This window comes from Saccostrea echinata, unplaced genomic scaffold (assembly GCF_033153115.1).
Source record: "Saccostrea echinata isolate AGI-Se365-2 ecotype Australia unplaced genomic scaffold, CSIRO_AGI_Sech_v1 ptg000008l, whole genome shotgun sequence".
In the NCBI taxonomy this organism is placed as follows: Eukaryota; Metazoa; Mollusca; class Bivalvia; order Ostreida; family Ostreidae; genus Saccostrea; species Saccostrea echinata.
This window is the reverse complement of record NW_026889757.1, coordinates 4,182,987-4,206,844: the sequence shown is the minus strand read 5'-3', so window position 1 is coordinate 4,206,844 and position 23,858 is coordinate 4,182,987. Positions and strand designations below refer to the sequence as shown.

At 33.4% G+C, this 23,858-nt stretch overlaps 1 protein-coding gene across 1 annotated transcript in view; it reads right to left on the bottom strand.

The window, feature by feature from the left end:
* LOC133180947 (myosin-VIIa-like) overlaps window positions 1–23,658 on the bottom strand; it is a 43,658-nt gene extending 20,000 nt beyond the window's left edge. Inside the window, exons 1-24 of the mRNA XM_061315414.1 lie at window positions 23,291–23,658; window positions 14,913–15,149; window positions 13,099–13,374; window positions 12,784–12,870; window positions 12,440–12,535; window positions 11,919–12,037; window positions 11,545–11,662; window positions 11,202–11,330; window positions 10,937–11,110; window positions 10,567–10,794; window positions 9,914–10,323; window positions 9,529–9,680; window positions 8,693–8,874; window positions 8,465–8,568; window positions 8,078–8,253; window positions 7,584–7,678; window positions 7,358–7,419; window positions 7,127–7,279; window positions 6,936–7,041; window positions 2,497–2,611; window positions 787–879; window positions 481–614; window positions 232–350; window positions 39–105 (exon numbers count right to left, since the gene is read on the bottom strand). Of these exons, the coding sequence (XP_061171398.1) occupies window positions 39–105; window positions 232–350; window positions 481–614; window positions 787–879; window positions 2,497–2,611; window positions 6,936–7,041; window positions 7,127–7,279; window positions 7,358–7,419; window positions 7,584–7,678; window positions 8,078–8,253; window positions 8,465–8,568; window positions 8,693–8,874; window positions 9,529–9,680; window positions 9,914–10,323; window positions 10,567–10,794; window positions 10,937–11,110; window positions 11,202–11,330; window positions 11,545–11,662; window positions 11,919–12,037; window positions 12,440–12,535; window positions 12,784–12,870; window positions 13,099–13,374; window positions 14,913–15,149; window positions 23,291–23,317 (3,459 nt within the window). The 5' untranslated portion in view covers window positions 23,318–23,658. The remainder of the gene's footprint in view (window positions 1–38; window positions 106–231; window positions 351–480; window positions 615–786; window positions 880–2,496; window positions 2,612–6,935; window positions 7,042–7,126; window positions 7,280–7,357; window positions 7,420–7,583; window positions 7,679–8,077; window positions 8,254–8,464; window positions 8,569–8,692; window positions 8,875–9,528; window positions 9,681–9,913; window positions 10,324–10,566; window positions 10,795–10,936; window positions 11,111–11,201; window positions 11,331–11,544; window positions 11,663–11,918; window positions 12,038–12,439; window positions 12,536–12,783; window positions 12,871–13,098; window positions 13,375–14,912; window positions 15,150–23,290) is intronic.
* Between the last annotated feature and the right edge of the window lie 200 nt (window positions 23,659–23,858).

The following is a 23,858-nucleotide window of genomic DNA, read 5'->3' as shown; positions in this document are numbered from 1 at the left end:
TAAGCATTTTAAACATTTTAAATAACGTTCAAACATACCTGTTTCCACTCGTTCGGGGTTTTCTTTTCTAGAAGTGGGTGAGGTATTAACGCCTTCATATTCGCTCTGAATTAAACGCAAGTCATGTACATATGGATGGGCACTATAACGCCTTTAGTGTGAATAATTAGAAATGATTTGTTCTGGTATTTTTATTGAAAGGGTGTCACAGTGTATAATGGGATTACTCACTCAAAATCAGATAAAGCAGTTACATCGTCTCCAAACTGAGCTCTGTAAATAAAGGCTGCTAGACGTCCAGCATCCTTGTCAGAGCAATTATGGTAACCACGCAGATAATTTGGAACCTCCTGAAATGGACAATATAAGACGTTTCCATTGTGTTTACCTTCCAGAGAATACACATAGATATTTCTTATGGAATATTACTTTGAAAGGTCTATAATGATTTTTAAGTTTTATTAATCGCTGCAAACATACCTGTGGGAAATGAAACATTGAGTCCGCATTCCTATTTTTACCGGGTACAGCGTTCACCCAGAGTTTCTTCAAAAAGAATACGTGAACAGCAGTAGGGGCAGTGAAATTAGGAGACCCTGTAGTGGTTTCCGTCACTGCAAAATACAGAATAGAAAAAGTCCTTTTAATGTCATTAACCAGAAATAAACACTTCATATACCATCCTCAATCTTTCTGTCTCTTTTTACATAAATTAGTTGGACGATGTAAGAGGGGAACTAAGGAGGATACTCACCACGAAGGGAGGGAACTGAGGATAATACTCACCACTTGATCGCTGTGATCTCATTTGTTTTGCCCAGAAGATCTCGACGTTCGTCAAAGAGTCCAAAAAGTACTCCCCATCCGGAGCACTTATCACTGAAAATTATAATTGAGAAGTTTTAAAATATTATTAATCGTGGATAATACTTTGTAATAAAACTGAAGTAAACACTTCCTTAAAAGTTTAGATTAGGGTTCTTAAAAATTAAGGTTCGGTTCTGCTAAAGGAAAACTTTTGTTTGTAGAAACAGTTTTAATAGTGGCCAAAATTTGTTAATGTTTCTAATTGCTGTAGCCTGAGAGTAGCAACTTGCAAACCATAGTTATGCTAGCTTGCACTTCATAAATATAAGCTATTGCAAAAGCATATTAGTTAATCTGTTATTTTGTCCATTGACTAAATTTTTATTGGGAAACTGTTAAGTCAAACAGTTATTTATCAACTTCATAACTATATGGTTTGCAGGGGTGTAACTAGGCTACAACAAATATAAGCTATTGCAAAAGCATATTAGTTAATCTGTTATTTTGTCCATTGACTAAATTTTTATTGGGAAACTGTTAAGTCAAACAGTTATTTATCAACTTCATAACTATATGGTTTGCTGGGGTGTAACTAGGCTACAACAATTAGGAACTATACCAACTTTGGCCACTGTAAAACAGTTTCTACAAGCAAAGATTTGCCTTTAGCGGTGACTTAAGGAAACATTGAAAAAAATTATTTCAGTTACATTAATCTAATTTTAATGATTACGAATGCTATATCTCTATTTGGAAAACGTATAAAGACTAATCTAGGGAAAAAATCTAGAAATAAACATTGACTTTAAAAAAAAAATGGGGGAGTGGGGGTAAATAACACATAACCACTGTATATGGACGTGCACAAACCAAGCTCACTTATGATTGTCAACGGTAAAATTAGCAAGCAGCATAGCGACCCAGAACTAGCAGAATCGTGACATTTAAACATATGAAGAATTTTCTTCTTTGTTTTGATGATTAAAATAAACTTAATAAACAAAATTGGTAAGTATCCATTTAACAAACCTTCACTATAATTTTATATGCTTAATTTACCGAATCTATACCTCTTATTTTATATGTGAAACTTGAAAAAATTTAAAAGCTCCTCAGTCGAACATCATGTGAATTTAACGATCTATTACCATAAGCAATTGTGCACAGTAAATTTTTCCCATTGTTATTAAAGTGCAGAATGGATGGATACTGTAAGGTGATCATGCAAAATAAATTATGAACCGCTACACTACATACAAAAAGGTTTGGGTTTCAACGACGAACCAGTGCTTTGGTCTGTCAACAAAATAAGTTTGCAATTTAAAGTTCATTAAAGAAAAACAAAACCAATTTAATTGCATGTATTCAATTAATATTCGTTTGCTAAGCTAAAGTAAATTCACGTGCACTACATTAAACACCACATCAAAAGAATACACGTATCTTTAATATCATTACACCAATTGGCAAAACTTGTGTACTAAAAAGTCTAGTTTTATTTTCGCGTTGCAAAAGCAATGTTTTTGTTAACTGCACTCGATGGAATGCATATCAAAGGGACATCAAATAGCGAAGTTAAATATGTCTCATTGCAAGGGCAATGGGTAAATAAAAACTAGACTTTTGTTGAAAAACTACGAAAGAAAAGAAGAAAATGTGAGCACACACTAGGTTTAAAAAGTGAAGAACCTCGGTCTTTGAGGCCGAAGCAGAGTCCATACTCCTCTGGAGCGTCCAGATCGAATTTGTCCATAACCTGACGTTTGACATCCGCCACTCGGCAACTGACCTCCACGTCAAAGTCCTGTAACAGGAGTATTCAGACATAGTCATTAGTCAATAATTTGTCAAGTAAAAAAAAGACTGAAATTATAGAAAATATATTGTTCTGATGACAATACTCATGCAAAGTTAAAAGTTAGCGAGGTTACATGTATGAAGTGAACAACCTGTCAACAATATCTTCAAACTATTGTTTAAAGAAAACAAGAACACATCAACGTGTTTAAAGAAACACTTATTGGCACACTACTATCATATTTAAATGTTGAGCGCATACTCAGTTGTATCAATCAGTCAGAAAGTAAAAGTAAATGTACGTAGTAAAGAATATTAATTAATTAATAAATTAAGAACAGCAGTGTAGCGACTAGGTCTGAGATTGCAGCAAATATTACTTTTTCTAAATATAAATTAAATTAAATATTTATGCCTCACATGAATGTTTGAAATGTGCGCAATAAAAGTGATCTTATTTTAAAAACTAACGGTCTGAATTATTTAATCATTTTTTCCCTCTAAAATTATACATATATAATATTTGATGTAAAAAGATATTTTATTTTATATATATGTATTTTGCTCTCTCTTCATGTAAATGTAATCATGAAAATTATTATATATTGTTTTTGTAAGTATCATTCAGTGACAAAAATCTTCTTTCATACTACTTTAAATATTTTATTAAAACGATGAAGATAATTTAAAATGAAATGTGTAGTCAGGGGACAGTAATCACGCTCAAAAGTCCATTTCAACAATACATATCATAAGAAGAGCAAAATCGACCATACAATTTACGAAATTATGACTTTAAACGAAATTTTTGATACCCTTGTGTCATCACCTTAAAAGTTATTTGTATAGAGTATGGAATCAGCTGGAGACATTAACACCTTATGCAGGTGATAAAAGTACATTGTTACATAAATAAGGGAGGTTGACAATAGAAAAGTCATCACATTTATAATAAGTTAAGGTGTTAGTTTTTCATCAATGTCTCTCTGGAGAAAAACATCTAGATATGAAGCAGACGTGTCAGAAACTGTGGCGTCTTTTATTTCGAGATCAGTGGGATATATCAATCAACGTCATGAAAATAAATATTGTTAATTGATAAAATGCCGTCAATATGTCTAAATGTCATATTTAAGACCATAGCAAAAGACTTCTTTTCATGAAGTTTTTATAAATTCTGCCTCATAAGAATAACAAATACAGCTCTGCTATTAAAGGGGCAAAAATAGTACCCATGGAAATTCCAACAGATTGTTGTTAGATACTTTACAAATATTCTTAATGTGGAACTCAAGGTTCTTATGTGATTTAGATGACCAGTCACAGGATACGAAATTTTCCGAGTTCCATTTTTTTTAAGAAGCCGTTGTCTATAACGTTAACAAGCCTGGTCTATAATTAATCCTGGAGAATGGTTATTAAAAGCGTTGAAATGCCATACGTTTTGATATTAATAATTCTGACAAAATTTCATATAAAATTTCACAGAGATCTTTTTTTATTAGTATGCACGTTTTTACTGACACATTAAAACCAATTCTGGATCAGTACTGCTGAAGTTTCTACTTCACTGCTGTTAATATTTTTGTGAGAAGTATAGAGTGAAAGGGATGCACATGTATATATTTAATTCATGTCAAAAAAGAAAAAAAAGTTTTAAAGTAATTACTTTAACAAATGTACAAACGTACATGCATACATCTGATGCATGTCAAAAGAGAAAGTTAGTTTTTAAATTGAGGATGGATGAAACTTTCATAAATGTACAGACGTACACGTATACATTTGATTCATGTCAAAAGAGAAAATTAGTTTTTAAAATAAGAATGAAAGCTAGAACTTGAAATAACCAACGTCCATTTTTTCTAGGAACTTGTGTAACATAGCATCTCCACACACTAACAAAAACAAAAGCAAAATCGCTACGTGAAAAAAACCGTATTAATCTTGAAGATATATACATACTGGAGAACTTTTCTGTATGAAATAAAAGCAAAATATGTATAAGAAATACATAGAAGCAACTATTAAACTTTTTTTAGATGGTCTCAACCAAAGGTTCATGTGGCATGGCCTTTTGAAAGGGGAGATAATTATAAAACAACGACAATATAATGGCTGTATTAAAAAGACTTCTCAGGTACCACTGAGCCAGATGAGTTGAATTATGTGAACATTTCAATGCATAGTATAGAGTCAAAATTGTTCAAATCATGACACCCAGTGGTAGGGTGAGGTCACAATGGGCGATCAGAGATTTACTTAGGAATACATAGAAAACTATCTTTAAAAATCTTCTTCTCAAGAATAGCAAAAGCAAGGTCAGTCATATTGATATTCCCAGGAAATGTATATTCAAGTTGATTTAATTCATGACCCTAGGGGTGGGGAGGGCCATAGTGAACGACCCAAGTTCTACATAAATGTATTATGGATATATAGGGGAAAATCTTTAAAAATCTTTTTTTCAAGAATGGCAAAGGCATGATTAATCATATTAATAAAGAAGCATCCCCAGGAAGTGTTTATTCGAGTTTGTTCAATCATAACCCCTGGTGATAGATATGGCCACATTAAGCGGTCAAAGTTTTATATAAGTATATAAAAAAAGATTTGAAATTCTTTTACTCAAGAACAGCAATGGTATGCTTAGTCAAATTGACATGGAAGCATTGTGGCAACGCACTTTGAAAAAATTACGCACTTTGAAAAATTTTTTCAAAGTGCGTTAAAATTGGGACAAAATCAACGCACTTTGAAAAGATTTTTCAAAGTGCGTAAAATTTTGGACAAAATTAATGCACTTTGAAATTTTTTTTCAAAGTGCGTTAAGAGTGTACACCAACATTTTTTACCATGGAGACACTTAACGCACTTTGAAAAAATACGTATAAAACAAAAATTCTGGACTTAGATTTTAATAATATTAATAGACAGCATTAATTTGTTATATTTCTTCCAATAAACTGATAAATTGATCTACCCTCATCGAGAACGAGGAGAAGACAGGTAGAAAGTCCCTCAGCCCAACTCTCTATCTTTCCTACACAGATATATGTATTTACATAACTGGTATGACATTGATATTATTTCTCTCAACAAATTTGAGTTAACGTACAATAGATGAAAAAACTGAGATAAGCTTTCCTGGAAAAAAAATTACGCACCCTATTATATTAAAGAAGAGAGCCGCATAACCTTTATTCAAAATGTGTCCACAATGATTCCTCAGAAAAAATGCATTTACATGGTAATTAAAACATGCTATTTGACATGTCTAGCGTTTTTATGATATCAAATTACAGATTTAGAAGTAATCTGACTGCATAACTTTTTGAAAAAAAAGTGAACGAGGTAAAAAATTAAGTCGAGTGAGTAATGTGGCTAATGTTTATTTTCTTATTATCAAATAAATGAGTCAACCATTGTTTCATATATGTTCACAATAGACAGATAGATGAATATGATAGAGAGAGAGAGAGAGAGAGAGAGAGAGAGAGAGAGTTTTCATGGTATGGAAAAATCATAATTGCTCCCTTTTCCCTAAGAAAAATGCGATGCTTTAAGTCACTTATCGACACCTACATCTACCGAACTTTTAAGAGATTGATAAAATTTTGAAAAGAAAAGAAAAAAAGAAACGAAACTGTGCTATTAAACAATCATTCCTCCATTATTTCTAAGACCTATTTCCCTTTTATAACAGTTACGAGAACCTTTGGAAACAAGACAACTCCTAAAAATTATTTAAAACGTCTATATCCCAGATCCTGATGTCATCACCGAAAAGTTATCCAACCAGGCTCAAATAATTATATATCATACGTAAAATTTGCAAGAATATTGACCAAACCGTGCACATTTTTTTTTCAAAGTGCGTTAATATGGTCGATATTCACGCACTTTGAAAAGAAATATTTTTTTTTCAAAGTGCGTTAACGTGGTCCCAAAATTAACGCACTTTGAAAATTTTTTTCAAAGTGCGTAATTTTTCAAAGTGCGTTGTAACAAACCATCCTAAGGAAGTGAAGATTAATAAAGTTTGTTCAAATCATGACCCTGGGAATATTATGGGGCCCAATAGATGATCAAAGTTAAGCATAGGAATGTATAGGGGAAAAATCTGTTGATGAGGAAAGCAGAGCCAAAGTGACTCAGGTGAGAGCTGTGGTCCATGGACCTCTTGTTGAATTGAAGTTATCTTTACAAATGGATTTATTTATTAACTACATTGTAGTAATTTGATTTGAACATATTTTATTATGTGCTGAAACAGAAATGGATTGGACAGCAGGCTACATTGTAGTAGCTTGTGTTTCGTAAATACACACCTGCTGTTGTTGGAATGGGAAACCTATGGTGATTTTGATTGTATTACTTTTATTTGTCATGGCAACGTGTTCCATTGGATGTGGTGGGTACTGCCGTGCTCCGTCTCTGAGAAGAAAAAGAATATCATGAAAATGTATTCTACATTTATACTTGATAACAGCGAAATAGAATAACGATATCATTAACATACGATTTAGTGAGGTTAAGTCTTTTCAGACATTTCTGGGCTAAGTGATGTGTACACCCTCTCATGAATTGTTCGCATTCATCATAAAGTTCTGAACTTGGCACTGCACATGTACAAAGAAGATAAAGTAGTCGCCAGCCTTTATCCTCACCAGACCTAGAACATGGACAGGAAAAGAACTAGTAATATATTCATAAAAAATCGGAGTTATTCGTGGCATAAAGAAATACCTACTTATTTGGGTTATTTGTAAGCTGTTTGACAATTTGGCAGTATATTTCATCGCGCATGTGTCTCTGAAAGAAAGAAAGTAATATACGTGTGCGCAATTTGTTTATAACATTACACCAGTTTTAATTATCTTTGAATATCAGTCTATTTTACATGCTTTTTTCATTAATATCACCGGAGTTAACATTTAGTGGTAAAATATGACAAGATTTATTTGTCAATCACATACACTTCTCATGGCTGGTTCTATAATGTTTTCATTGGATAATTCCATTTCCGACATCTGGTCAGGAATTGGGCTGTCCCCCATGTACTGCTGAATAGGTAAGCCGGTTATGGACGAATAACTTAAAATACGTCATCTACATCACTATATTCTTCCGTCTACCTAATCAATACATAGGGCTCAAGGCGGGGGTGACCGGTCGACAGGGAATGTTTACATCTCCTAGGCACCTGATCCCACCTCTGGAATTTCCAGAGGTCCGTGTTTTATGCCCTGTTTACATATTTTATTGTATGTAGGTTTTTTATAAGATGATCATTGTACGTTATCTTCACCTAACGCGTATTTCTTTTATATGATAACCAATGTCTCAATATCATAAAAAAGTACGGTAACATCACATCATCATAAAATCTAGACAAAAGTATTTTAAACAGTTGGTATTTCCTCTAATCTCTAATAGATTATGCTTCAAGTATGAAACATGTAAAGGATATCAAGAAAACTTCTACAACTGGCTCTTCTAAGCTCCTCCCTAAGATGAGTTCTTCTTAGTAGCGGCTTTTTGATTGGTTCCTTTTGAAATTGCCAGTTTGTTTGTGATTTCTCTTTCTTGGAGGATTTAAATGAAGCTTTGGATAAAAACTTGGTAACCGCATTATCGCTGCTATGTCTGTAATTAAAATACAAACTAGCATAAATCATTCCGTCTTAATTAAACAAAGATGTAATGATATTACCTGTACAATTACCATCTTAATTGTAAAGTTTTATCAAGAAGATTTTAGGCTTCGTTTGAACATTAGATACTAGTAAACAATTAGAATAATATATATTGTAATCTATATAAAGTCTGTTACAAAAATATACAAGCAATACTCTACCTAAAATGAAGTTTTGAGTACATTTGTAACGTATGCTCTCGCTGAACACAACGATGGGTGGGGAAAACACTAGGATCTTTGCGTAATTGTACAGTTAACATGCCCTGCAAAAAAATGAATTTTTGATATGTCTTATGAACTGAACAACGTGTAGGTTTTTTTTTATTTTTAATTTTATTTCATGATTATATTTTGCTGTTATTATTGTTGATGCTCTCTAATTCTTACTAAGGTATCGTGAGCTGGACAATCGACAGTTGGGATGACGTATATTAAGTCCCTTGGCATCATTGTGAGTTTTCCTGTTCTAACACAGGTGGCGCTGTATACATCTTCATTCATAAAATGTTCATAAGGTTGCTCCAGTTCAACCAGGTCGCCCTTGGTAAGGCTTACTCCTATTGCACCCTCTGTAATATAAAAACTGATCAACTGCACTCCAACTCAAAATCTCTAACGGATTAAAGAATAAATACAATTTGTTGAAGAATATAAAAATATGTACGACTCATGATTAATTTTTATAATATAAATACAAATTTTGGACAACCCGCAAGAATGTCCTCTAGAGAACAGCTGTGGAAAAGTCTCGTCTTTCAATACGTATTTCAGCAGTTGTATTAACTGCTAACATTTAAGGAAACATATAATCTAGAACATGATCATCAATACCAGGGAATATAAACTATTTCGTTAAAGAAATCATATTTCGTTTGTCTCTACTTGTTAAAGATGGCAGTAAGTATAAAAAGCTGCATGATAATTGTTAGATGGCATCAAGAAGGATGTCCTCGGCTTGAGATAAGGGATATTTACAGCTGTAGGAACATTTACATAAATAGCCATATCAATTGACATCTAGATTTAGAAACTTAATTTATACACATTCTGACGCAAAACAGTCTGGATTTCTTAACTTATGTCTGAAAGATTAATAATTATGTCAAAGGAAAAAAAAGCAACAAAACTTGAACGATCATGTTATCATTACAGATTTACTTAAATTTTACATTATAAATCTTTCAAATTCAATCATTCCAATAATTAATTTTAATTTAACCCACCGATTTGCGTGGAATCCTGGACAGCGATTCCGTACTTTGACCTTCGTCGTAGACCATCCATGAACGTATTGACCAACAAGTAAAGATCGTCAGCATGATTAGAATTGACCACAAAGTCCTCAGAGCGAAGGGTACTAATGGTAACGGAGTGCCTGTAAGTGGTACTATTTTTTATTTGACTGTGATCCTATACTGCAAATCTTGTGACATAAGATACGTTTTCATTGTGTAATTTTGCTTCCGACTCTTTAATTCGTATTTAATGGTGGAAAACGGAATCAGGGTTCATGTATTAGAATCTATATCTTAATTTTCTTTGAAAAAAGTTAACTACGTGATCAATTTTTAGGCTAAATTTGTTCAGTGATTAAAAAATAAGACTGACCTTCCTTTAAAGACATCTGTGATTTCTATAAATGAAATGGAACTTTTGACGTCCTCTTCCTCATCAAGAATTTGTAACCCTTTACTATTCAGTCCAAGAATTACATTATGCCATGTCATTGTAGCATTTTGAATTTTGCTAGCGTCATAAAATCGTGAAAATACAGAATGCCACTTTTCCTTTGCAAAATTCACTACATCACATTTGAGTTCCCGAACTTTATTGCGGTCTTTCGTTATGTCATTTTGTAACACTTCCATTACTTTTGTTGTCCAATATGGTAAGTCTATGGTTTTCTTATTGGATTCTGGAAGCCAACTTGTTAAAAATGTCTGTAGTTTTGTTGTGTCCACAGTTCCTGGATTTTCAATGAAATAACGTTGGGCTGCTAATTTTGCCATATCTTCATCCTTAGGTTTTTTTTATTAAGAAAAAAAAATATTTCATTACTTTCAAAATTTAACAAATATTTCTTCATTTGGGTAAATATTTGATTATAAGTTTTTTTAATATCTATTTTTTTTTAAAATCCCTTTTCTTTTGTTTAAAAAGTATAATTTCTACTTCTTTGAAACTATGTATTATTCATCTTAATATTGTAACAACCTTCGGTAACAATGGATAGAATCGGGATAAATCAAAATGTCTTTAACCTTTTCACATTTGTATTCGCCAACGGAGACTCCACGCATAATTTGTTGATAAATCAGATCTGTAGCTTCTGGATCATCTTTTGGATTATGCCATGGAACAAAGTATTCCTTTCGGAAATATAACCGCCATGTTGAACTACTTTCACGCATGCCCATTTGTCGTGTGTGTTGTTCACATTCTGCCACAGCATCCATAACACGGTGGAGACCATTTCCAAGACATGAAATCTGTGCAGAAATCATTGCTTGTTTAAGATATTTAATCAATATTGTTATTATATTACACTTAAAAATATTTTAATTGGTATTAAATTTTTATTTCGTCGAGATGCGTTTTGATAATTTTACAAAAAATAGAAACAGGACATACACGTTGCATGAGCGTGATGTATATGGAAAACCCTGATGAATCCTTTAAGCCGGCTTTATGACAGATTTGCATGGCTAGTTCTTGAACAGAAGAAGCTGAATCTGCCTCTACTATCAACCGTTGTCCATTCATCATAGACATGGGAATTAGTATAGGTTTGCTGTTCTTGGAAGCCTGCATAATCAAACACAAGACCATACAATGCATTTTGTTTGTTTGTTCTTTCTTTAAATAGCTATTACGTAATGTGTTAACCAGATCAGACCTGGAATTCGAGCCAACTGGGCGGATATCCCCTTGTTCCCACTATGGCAGTTCTTCGAACAAGACGCTCAACCCGACATGCAAATATAGGAGACGATTCTCTGAGGAAATGAAGGAAACATGGGAAAAACTGAAAGCAGAAATACCTCATTTGAAAGAAAATATTCTACCTATTGAGTGAGTGTATAAATTCTGAAATTCCAGAACTTGATTTATATTCTTCTGAATCATTGTTGATCAAAGTCTCTCACTATAATGACATGAAACATCGACCTACAAACCCTTTGTACTCCTTGTCATTCATATAAAAAAATCATAACATTTTCTTTATTCAAGACACCTACTTTTTCTGTGGGCGTGAAACAACCCGCCAATAGATGCAGAAGAACCCAGCCTCGAACTGTGCTGTTCCGAGAGGGATTATTGGTCAGCTGTTTACAAACTTGGCAAAAAATCTCGTCTCTGTAACAGACACGTTTTGAAACACCTCAAGTCTTTTTTGTCTTCTTTGAAGAAAATTTTATCATATTCAAACTGAAAATATATCTTTATGTTGCTTAATATGGAAATTGAAATGAAAATTTATAAAAGGTTTTTACGTGGTAATTTGATCATTTGCATAAAATTACTAATATAAGAGGATCTTCCATATGATTGCTTATCAATCTGTAAAATCAACAAACCTAAATTTTGAAAGAACTTCTATTCTGCTGCTTACCTTAATTCTGGTTTGTAGATTCCAACAGCACAGACATACTGGACTTTTTCCAGAATAGAGCTAACCCTCTCGGACAGAAATGGTAAATTGCGAACTTCAGAGTGTGAAGGATCCTTAAACTAAAAATGATTTTTATTGTATTTGTTTTAGTGTAATTCTGAAAAATGTGTGCTGATAAAATGTAAAACATATGGTGAGCATTATAAACAAACTTTTAAGCTCATAGATATTGTATTTCTTTTGGTTCGATATGATTTATATTTTTGATCATTAAAAAAATAATGTTATTTTGAACATGAATTCATTTATTTAATACTTTTTTTCGAAACTATACCTTGTGTTTCATCAAAATGTGCCTTTTCATTTTAGAGTTTTATAAAGTTTTCTATTTTACTTCCTAGCTGAAATCATATGTAAATATAAATACATAATTCTGATTCTAGACCCTTGTTTTCTTGAATTCAAGGTCATACTTTACTTTTGGAAGACTGTTTTAATTATGTCTAATCGCATGAACTCACCAGCTCCGAGTATTTCTTGTAAGCCTCGTCAACATCACGCTTTGTGTATTTCTTATGAAAACTCTGCTTCACTTGACTTATAATTGGGGGTGCACTCTATCATGATGATAAAAATGAATTGTTACAACTTTTTTCAGAAGTACTTCGAGGCAGACTTTATATCCGTTCTAATTGGCTAATTTTCTGGATTATAATTTTAATGCATGTTCTTTCATCTTCAGTATAATTCATTTGAGAAATTGCCATTAGTTCCTTTTGGTGATCTAATTTGAATTTCAAATAGGCAGATGTACTTTCATCTAATAGCTTTCGACATAAATTGTTTTCTACATAAAATAACTCACCCCAGCCACATCTATGCTCTCCCCTTGATCAGATTCCGGAAGATCTCCCATGATTCTTAAAATAGTTACCCAAGATGCAAGGGATGCCTGTAGCACAACAATAAGTATTAAATTCCAAAAAGTTGCAATTATTATCACAAACTTTTTTTATTTGCTTTGTTAAGATGTCCAGTGATTGAAAATTTAAACAATTTTAACAACCTAAAATGAGTAGGCTATACATCTTATTGTTTGTATCTTTGAAATTAAAAAAAAAAACATTAAAAAATAAGAATTTATCTAATGTGTACTTCTAACAGATTATTTGAAACCTACCAGTATTTCTGCCTTGTCTTTTTTTGGAAGTAGTGGTTGTTGCAAAGCTGAGCAAAGGTATGTATGGGAGCCTTTAACCTGGAAGTAGGACTGTGCGAAGATCGTCCAGCTGGTCGCCGAACCTGATGGTTCTGGGAAATCTTGTGTGGAACTGTGAGAAGATCTCTCATCTGATGTCGTGGAGTCACTGGACGGCGGTCCGGCTTCATGGTTTCCGTTACCATTGGCGAGTTCGTCTTGATTTGGTGGTTGTATTTCACTTGTAAGACGTTCTCTCTTGAATTACAATAAAATGAGACTGGATCATATTCATTATTGTGAAATTGGTTTCTTTTGTATACAAATACAAGAGGCCCATGGGCCACATCGCTCACCTGCGTAACTTTGGCCATGCTGTTCTTTACTAGATTTCCCCCCTTTTAATATACCTATTCTGGCCCCGCCCTACCCCCGGGGGTCATGATATGAACAATTTAGAATCTACACTACCTCAGGATGCTTCCAAATAAGATTCAGCTTTATTGGTCCAGTGGTTCTTGAAAAGACGATTTTTAAAGATTTTTCTTATATATTTCAATGTAAAACTTGGATTCCCTATTGTGTCCCGCCCTACCCCCGGGGGTCATGATTTGAACAATTTAGAATCTACACTACCCCAGGATGCTTCCATATAAGTTTCAGCTTTTCTGGCCCAGTAGTTCTTGAGAAGAAGATTTGTAAAGATTTTTCTTATGTATTTCAATGTAAAACTTGGATTCCCTATTATGGCCCCGCCCTACCCCAGGGGGTCATGATTTGAACAATTTAGAATCTACACTACCCAAGGATGCTTCCATATAAGTTTCAGCTTTTCTGGCCCAGTAGTTCTTGAGAAGAAGATTTGTAAAGATTTTTCTTATGTATTTCAATGTAAAACTTGGATTCCCTATTATGGCCCCGCCCTACCCCAGGGGGTCATGATTTGAACAATTTAGAATCTACACTACCCAAGGATGCTTCCATGTAAGTTTCAGCTTTTCTGGCCCAGTGGTTCTTGAGAAGAAGATTTGTAAAGATTTTTCTTATATATTTCAATGTGAAACTTGGATTCCCTACTGTGGCCCCGCCCTTCCTCCGGGGGTCTTGGTTTGAACAATTTATAATCTACACTACCCCAGGATGCTTCCATATAAGTTTTTCTGGCCCAATGGTTCTTGAGAAGAAGATTTCTAAAGATTTTTCTAACGTATTTCAATGTAAAACTTGGATTCCCTATTGTGGCCCCGCCCTACTCCCTGGGGTCATGATTTTAACAATTTAGAATCTACACTATCCCAGGATGCTTCCACATAAGTTTCAGCTTTTCTGGCCCAGTGGTTCTTGAGAAGAAGATTTTTTAATGACCCCACCCTATTTTTGTCTTTTCTTGATTATCTCCCCTTGTAAGGGGACTTGGCCCTTTATTTTAAGAATTTACACTCCCCTTCACCCAAGGATACTTTGTACCAAGTTTGGTTAAAATTGGTCTAGTGGTTCTTGAGAAGAAGTTGAAAATGTGAAAAGTTTACAGACGGACGGACGACGGACAACGGGTGATCAGAAAAGCTCACTTGAGCTTTCAGCTCAGGTGAGCTAAAAAACTTATTGACATAACCTATGGTAATTAACATGCAATATCTCTACACCCTGATTATTAAATTCAATAGGATAATCTGATTTTTTGAGAAAAAAAATTTTTAAGTACAGTTCTATTACGAGTTCCATGAAAAATAAGGTACTGGTAACTTTTAATGTGTATAATTCCATTTAGGGCAAAACAAACAAAAATATCTTACCACTACGTCTGCAACTGGGGCTGATTTTGACAAAGTCGCTTTTCCAAACTTTGGATCGAGTTCTTCCTCCCCATTCTCGCCATTCCTTGGTTGTTTGACCTGAGTGTCTTCCCCATTAATCACGGCTAAGTTAAAATGTCTCTCGTCTCCCCCAAACGCTGGCGTGGATGGCAGGGATTCCTTCTTTTTAGGGGCAGCTGATCCACCCACGGATATTTGGCTTACATGCTTGGCAGCCTATAACAAAAACAAATACATAAACTATGCGCGCCAGTTTTATTTTTATGTACGTATTGATATGGAACTTAGTCTTGGTTTGCAGACCATTACTTACACATTTACGAATACCTCTAAAGGCCATTCCACAAAAAGGAAGTTATTGTCCACAAGTAAAGAAGTATTGGCCACGTGCAAGAAAATGAACAATATATGTACAAACTTACTAAACACAAATGACTCATTCAATTGTTGACAATCAATCATTTTTAAATGTTTAATTTTATCCATATACATGTACAGTGGTATTGATTGATAGATAGAAAATGCATTATATTGTCAAATTTTTAGAGAATAGAATTCGAGGTTTGCAAATAAGACAATCATCATTCAGGGAGCTTTACACAATGTAATATTACACAAATATATGTATTAAACCACACGTTTTAACAAAAATGTGTTTATGGGTCCATATCGACTGAAAAATCTATCATCTTTGGTTTTGATTTTGTGGCTGGTAAAATGTGAATAATGCAATACCCCATCTGTATTTTGTAAGAATTCTTTCAGATGAAATTATTAAAAGTTTTCTGCTCTATTTATTTTGAAAAATAGACGAAATTATATGTGTATGTTGGGTATTTATATATGTTTGTTTGATCGTTTTTTTTTTGTTTTTTTTTTTGTTTGGTTTTTTTTGTTTTGTTTTGTTTTTTCTTTGTTTGTTTTTTGTTATTTTCTTTGGGGGGGGGTTGTTTTAGGATGAAATGATTTTATTTTAAGCAGAGTTGAAGCATGTAAACAAGCGCTAATTGTGACAAACAAAAATCTTAGAAAGTTTATCATTATATTAGCTGCAATTATTCTGACCAAAAACACCTTGTAATAACTAACATATCTATATCAATATCATCAAAATTCGTATGTACATCATTTGTAATTTCTTCTTATAGATGTTAACAATAGGGACCACTTGGGTGTTTCATTACTGTGGATATAATTTTCCTGCATGGACTAAAGGGCCATTACTGTTATTAGGTACACATGTATAACAAGATATGTCAATTACAGGACACGATAACTGACCGCTCGTCCTGGTCAGCCAAGTAAGTGTATTGGTCAATGTGTTTTTCATTTTTTGTTCATATAAAGCCGTTATTCTTATAAACAGAAGACAGCTATGTATGTTGCTTTATTTTATTCATTATTACCTCTTTCACATCAGTAATTTGATGTGAGGATAAATACCTTGTTCCTGATATACACTGTTATCATTGATTTTCGGAGCGTATGTTTATTTTGCTTAAGGAAATGATTTTTAATTAACTTTAGCCAAGAGCATTGTTAACGTTGGCCAGATATTGTAAAAAGTGGCTGCCTTATTAAAAAATTTGCTACATTAAAACACTATCATCTATAAAGTAAGGTACAAATTAGTAAAGAGTTCATTAAAGGGGCACAGAAATGTAGCAATCGAAGTTATTGAAATTGTTTTGCAGTTAATGTACTGTAGATCACTAAATTTTCGCGACACCTTATTTTCGCGATATAGTCATTGATTCTTTATTAGCGAGACATAATTTTCACGGATTATTGTTATTCCTCTATATAATCTTAAGGAATACTATTACACGCGAGAATGAAATTTTCGCGAGCTGTCTCGCGAAATTACGCGAAAATAAAGTTCTCGCAAATAAAAAGTGATTTACAGTAGTTCTTCTCAAAAGTCCATTTAAACAATACAAATTCAGAACATTACAAACTCGGATCTCTGAAAACATCAGAGAGATCAGGTACCATGCAGGAGTAAGCATCCCCTGCCTACTGGTCACACTCAACGTAATCCCTTTGTCTTGTTTGGGTTAACGGAGTGATTCGTAGATAATTCGGCATGAAAATAACGACCTACAAATTTGTATCAAAAACAGCTGCAAAATTCGACGTAAGGCCAGGATTTATTTACAAACAATGTCATTGTATCGACCATAAAATTTGCGAGATTTTGACTTTAAGCGAGATTGTTGGCACCTTTATAACACCAAAATTTGTTAGTAGCCTGTCGATTTAAAAATTGTCCACAATCAAAAGCTATGCTCTTGCGTATCGAATAGATTAGGAGACAAAAACACCATATGCATATGATATATTTCTACACTCACAAGGGAAGTTGCTGAAAGAAAACTTAAAGTCATCACGTTTATCTTAAAGTTTAGTTGTTAGTTTGGCATTAATGTCTTACTCTAGTAAAACATCCAAATATCAAACAGATGTGTCAGACTCTGTGGCATCTTATTTCAAGTTCAGTGGGATAAATGGAACCAACGCATGAATGAAGGTGGATATTGTTAATTGATAGAATGTTATTGATATATACGAATGTCGAACTGGAGGCCAGAGCAGGAAACTTCTTTTTATCGTATTAGCAGCATTTTTAGCAAGGATTCAATTTTCGTATTATTAGCGAATTAAGATGTTGAGATCGCTAAAATTGCATATCACTTACAATTCATTCAGCACTAAGGAGGTAAGGCTATCTTGCAAAATATTGTCAAATCGCTAAAATTACGGCTTAATCGCTAAATTTGCGTCTCGCTTAATATTCAGCTTTTATGTAGAAGTTTTTTAAAAATAAATTCTGCTTCATCAGAAAACAAAAAAATTCTCTTGAAACAGATTATTGGAAGTCCTTATCTCCAAAGACTATACAGATATTGTCGATTAGAAATCCAAGAAACTTTTAAATAACAACTTCAGAGTATTTATGTTTGGAATGGTTTTAACAAAGTAAAATTTTAGGTGACCAATCACAAAATATGCAAAAATCCCCTGGTATATTATGTAGTAACATTCCTCTATCACCTGCTAGTGCTTTGGTGTTTACGTCTTGCAATGAAATATATGGAGAAAACGAACAGTATTCAAGCTCAGAAGTCCATTAAACATTACAAATCAGGAGCAGAGCAAACACGGACCTCTGATACATCAGAGGTGGGATCAGGTGCCATGGAGGAGTGAGCATTTCCTGCCAACCGGTCACACCCGACGTGTGCTCCTTGTCATTATCGGGAAATAACGGGAAAATCCGTCGACAATTCAGTGTGTAAATAATGGTCTTACAACAAGTATGAAAAACGTCAGTCAGAATTTGACTTAATGATAGATTGTACTTGCTGACAAGGCCATTGTATCGATCATAGAACTTACGAAATGATGACTTTAAACAAGACTACTCAAGAGCATGCTCTGAGTACGATCAATTTTTAAATCGACGAAGGCAATTGCCAGATATATTGATGTTATATGGATTTCAACAACCTCGTTAGCATTTCGTAAATTTTATGGTCTTTATAATTACCTTGTCAACAAATATAATCTATCAATAGGTGGTAGTTTGGCTGATGTGTTTCATATCAATTGTTAGGCGTTTGTTTTTATACTAAATTTGACTACGGAATGTTCCGTCTACCTGATCAATAAATAGGGCTCAAGGCGGGTGTGACCTGTCAACAGGGAATGCTTACTCCTTCTAGGCACCTGATCCCGCCTCTGATATTTTCGGTCCGTTTTTATGCCCTGTTCACAGATCTGTATTGTTCGTTGATTTTTTTTTTTTAGATCGATCACCGTTTGTTATCTTCACCTTTTTCATTGAAAAATTAGTTTTCTATGATGCCAAATGATTTTTATCATGGATTGTTGTATAAAGTGCTGAAAAGTCATCTTTTGATATTAATATTGATATTAGGAAAACATGTTATTTCAAATTATCTTAGAATTCTTTGGATTTTTTTGTACAGTGTATCCAAATTGTTTTCTTTAATATCAAAATTCTTTGGATATTTTTTTGGGGTACAGTTATATCCACATTATTTTGTTTAAAATCACTTTTCGAATATGTTTTGCAGTACTGGTGAAGTTTCTCATTTACTGCTGTTAATATATTCGTGAGGAGTGATAAAAGAGGCTTGTTAGAAAATTGACTAGATCCCGCTATGTATTTTGTTGTTTACCAACATTGGGGGAAATTAATGGAAATAATGAATTCAATTTATTCTTGGTCTAATATAATGCTACGAATATTTTAATCTATTACAAGTTGTGTAATTAACTATAAATAACCATTTTTTCTATCTTACTTCTAAGGGCAGATCACTCTAACTGTATAAAACTACCCTACAGTTAGAACTCTTTAGTGTGCAGTGTTTAGAGCTTCCTTAAATCCAAGTTCTTCTATAATGCAAAAGTAATATCTATGAGGCTTAGAAACAAAGACTCTGCTGTTACATGTTTCTCAATAAAATCTGCTCCTTGAGGCAATTAAAATAGTTTGGATATTGAGAAACAATTTTTCCCCAGAAAAACACAGTCATATTCCATTTCAATCTCTTATTTGATGCCATGCAATAAGATAATTCTTTCATGTTTCATCCCTTTGAAAGTTACAAACTATCGCCCAGCGTATATTGTCACTGGCAAAAATATATACAAATTTTAACGGAATTGTTGCCAAACAATAATGTCGCTATATGTAGCATATATTGTGGCCAGCAGATATAATGCTCAATAGTTATAGAAGATTGCAGCCCATACCGTCGTCAGACGAAAAAGCCAACAATTAAAAATATACTTTATCACGATAACAAAAAAAAGGTTTTGCATCCATTTGGCTGCCGAAAAGATTACTTAGTTCATATTTCATTTGAAAAGTCAACGTCATGAAAAGCAATACACATCTTCGTCATTTTTTCATTACTTTCAAAGCTAACATTGTGTATTCTCTATGTCAATACTTTTTATAATCTGTTACTACACAACATAAAGTCTGCTTCGCCTTGTGAATTCAATCTGTACTAAAAACTGTAACATAGCGTTACTAGGGTAAAAATTAAGGTCATAACCTGAAGAAGTAGAAGTTAATTGTAGATTGTTTACGATTTCGAATTAACTCTTTAGATTACTTTAAACCTAAGTTTTCCGATCCCTTAATTCCTATTGTGGTCAGTTTCGTTAAACTTATCATTAAATTCTGTGTTACGGAATGTTATACGGACATTCAAAATACCACGAAAAGTTCATTCTTAAAAGTCACAATGACTCTATTCAAAGTATCTTTAAAAATCTTTCAAATTTTGTATCTTACATTTACAGCTTAAAAGAGATTGAAAGCTCAGAGAAATCTTAATTTTACTGTTCTAATTGGAAACCTCAAAGGAAAGTAAATGGTAAGGTTTAAGGATAACATTATATTCTGGTCATGTACACGGCAATAAGATAGATAAGATATCGGGCTGGTGTTATGTTATTGTGTAAATAAAGAGACTAGCAAATTTCAAGTGTAAAAAGCTGATGGTTTTCAGGTATGCATAAATTCATGTATGGAAAGAAAAACTCATTGATAGCCTCTAAAAAAGCATAAAGAAAAGCAAACTTGACCAAAAATAAACATACATGTACTATTGCATGGCCAAAATAAAACAGGAGGCTTGAGACACCTGTTGAGACACTTTGACAATAGCCTGAGTATCATGAGTTTCTTAGGCTATCAACCCATCTGGAACTGAAACTGGTCTCATATCATTTCACAATGTAGTGAGGACTTTAAAATTATTATCTGATTCATGCAGCTTGTCTCTTAGAAGTTCAGAAGTAAAGAAGATAAGATATACTGTGCAATAAATTTCAATCTATTACCAATTATAGCCCCATCATGTGGCCTGAACAGGGGATACATGAATTTTATGAGTTTTTGTAGAGGACTAGCTGCTCATTTTATTCATCCAACAAACTGCCTTTTAGATGTTTAGATTTCAAATATGTAATCCACTTTCAATAAACTAGTATGATCAACTTAGACCCATCCTTGTGCCTGAACCCACGGCCAGGGATGGGGAATGAATTTAAAAGTTTGAATGTGTGCTAAGCATTTAAAATAATCATGCGAGAGGTATATCTACTGGACATCCATGAGTTAAAAGATTTGTGTGTCTGTATTTTCAATACATGACCAACTAAGCCCCACTCTGGTGCCTGAAAGCATGGGCCTTGGGGCATGAATTTCACAGTTTTGGAATTGAAGAGCCGTTTTCCTGTTAAATACCCATTGATACAGAAGAACTTTCTTCAAAGTCGTAATGTATTTTCAATACAAGATCGATTTGGTCCAACCTTAAGGCCTGAAACATGAACATGAGAGCAATGAATTTCAACGCTGAGTACTTACTATAATCATACCAACTGTTTAATTTCCTGCTTGATGTCAGTGAGTAAAGATTTTATCTTAATATATATAATACATTTTTAATGTAAGAGTTAGTCTTATCCTTGAGTTTGAACCCTGCAGCGGCAAGGGCTTACTGCTAATTCTGTAATGCAAATAGTTTACCTTCTGCATGTTCAGGTGTGAAGAAGATTTTCTTTTAAGATTGCATTAATTTGGTTTTGGTTCCTACTCTTAGGACTCATGGAGGCAGGGACATTGAAATTTGAAAATTTTGTTTCACTTTATTCATAGATGCTATATGCCAAACAATTGGTTGAAATTTTGTTTCAGTCATTCTAGAGAAGAAGCTGAAAATGTGACAAAAGTTTGTGATCGGCGGACGACGTAAAACAACAAAAGAAAACAGGAGATTAATAATCATAAGAACAGAATTGAAGTCTTCATGCACTACCTCAAATTATTTTACTTTTTTATTCGACTTTCCACGACTGATACAATTTTGAAACTCTGGAGGGATTAGGTTGTATCACATTTAATGTATTCACTGGTGCATAAAAAAAGGATTTCCTATCTGATTCGAAAACAGCTTGTTTTTCATTTTGAAAGGTGTGTCACTGGGTAGAAAGATCTATTAATAGCTAAGTTATAACAGTGTATGATATGACATGACAGATGTTCGTTTGTTGCAACTTGTTGGACTAACAGGTTACAATTACCTTATGAATTAGCATATTTTTAACATACATATTGAAAATGATTAAATTGCAGGGGTAGATTAGGTGAGGGGCATGTTATATGAATCTTAAAAAATCTAACGTTTTTTAAAGAAAAATAATGGAAAGAATTTTAGATAGAAATATCAATGTATACAATCCTTTTACATACCAGTTCCGCGTTTGAAAATTTTAGGGAATGAATTACAAGGGACGTGACACATTGTTAAGAAGCTTAACAGCTTACCTATAGCAAGTCATCATTTCATTATATATACCTTCATTGTCCTATTGACAATGACACACCAAATACATTGGCCAATCCAAACAATTTAAAAACACAACCTTTCCAAGTTTTTGTGTGTGATATAACAGAACTATTGTGAAATTTTAAATAGCTGTAATTTATTCTTTGTTATTTGTGATATGAAAGAAATGAAGTCTAGTCCTTTTTTCTGACTTCGAAATGATATTTGATGTAGAGATGATACACTATAAGCCAGACACCTCTCTGTTGTAAAGGTTTCATCTGATAAAGTTATTGAAATTCCTCTTCTTACTTTGTACGGCGATACAGAAAAATGTTACCAAAAACAAGCAACAGATAGGTGTTAATCTTAACTTAAAAACAATATCAAGAATTAAATACAGCTTGCCCTTCACTGTATCCTAGATATAGAATCAGAAAATTTCTTAATCGTTTAGCGTTAGGGAAAGGGGGTTAACAGAAAAGAGCATCTACTCTCCATATTTTTTTTTGTAAAGAAATCAAAAATGTTTTCAATAGTACAAAGTAAATGCACATCGTTCGGGTATGTTTGAGTTGTATACGGGTTCAGATTTTGAATTAATTAAAACTATTAATTATTTATAATTACATGCACTTGAGCAAAACAAAAAAGTACAGCCAGGTGATTTGCTGTTCGTTCTGTGCTCTGATGTTTTGAATTAATTTTTTAAGACATATATAGAAAAGCCATATGCATAAATTGTCATTTGCATACTTGACAGTAAACTTTTCATTGATTGCAGACGACAAACTCGATTCAAAACTCTGAAGCAACAGTAACATTCATCATAAAATATGTACACAGTCATCGTCTTGCAACATTCATCATTAATTTTTTCTCACGTTAATATTACCATCAAATGTGTAAACGTTGAATCCAATAGTGTTTCATTACATTTTTCATTACACTTTTCGTTTAGCAAACGTAAACAAAACAAACCTTGGTTCCATTGAGTGCAGTAGCCATTTAGGAACTGGTTAATCAATCCATTGGCAGATTATACGGAAACTTATTACAGTGTCCCTCTCTCTCTAGGGCGTGTATACCAGTTTGTAAAGAGTTGGTATATGTGTAAATGATCTTAAATTACCCGGAAAAATCCTCAGGTAAACGTACAGAAGCGTGGTTTGGTAACACAATAGTCTTATCACACGGCTACTCAACGAATTCAATTATAGTCCGCATTAACATACGCACTTTTAATCAAATATGTCTTGGTTATCACTAATTAATTTAACTACTATACTGCTCCGCCATTTTTAGGTGAATACACCCAGGTTCCTTTGAGTGGAACTTTACACAGCTTTTTTTCCCTTGAATTTCAATAGTTCTACCGTATCGACCCAAATTCCTTATGAATGAATGACAGGCATTTAAACGAAACAAGTTCATAACACGTTAAAACTAACACAATGAAAAACCAGATTCCGAGTTCCGATCGAACAGGTAGAAGTGATTGGAACAAATGAAAGGGAAATACCGATAACGAGGATATGGAGATAGAGAT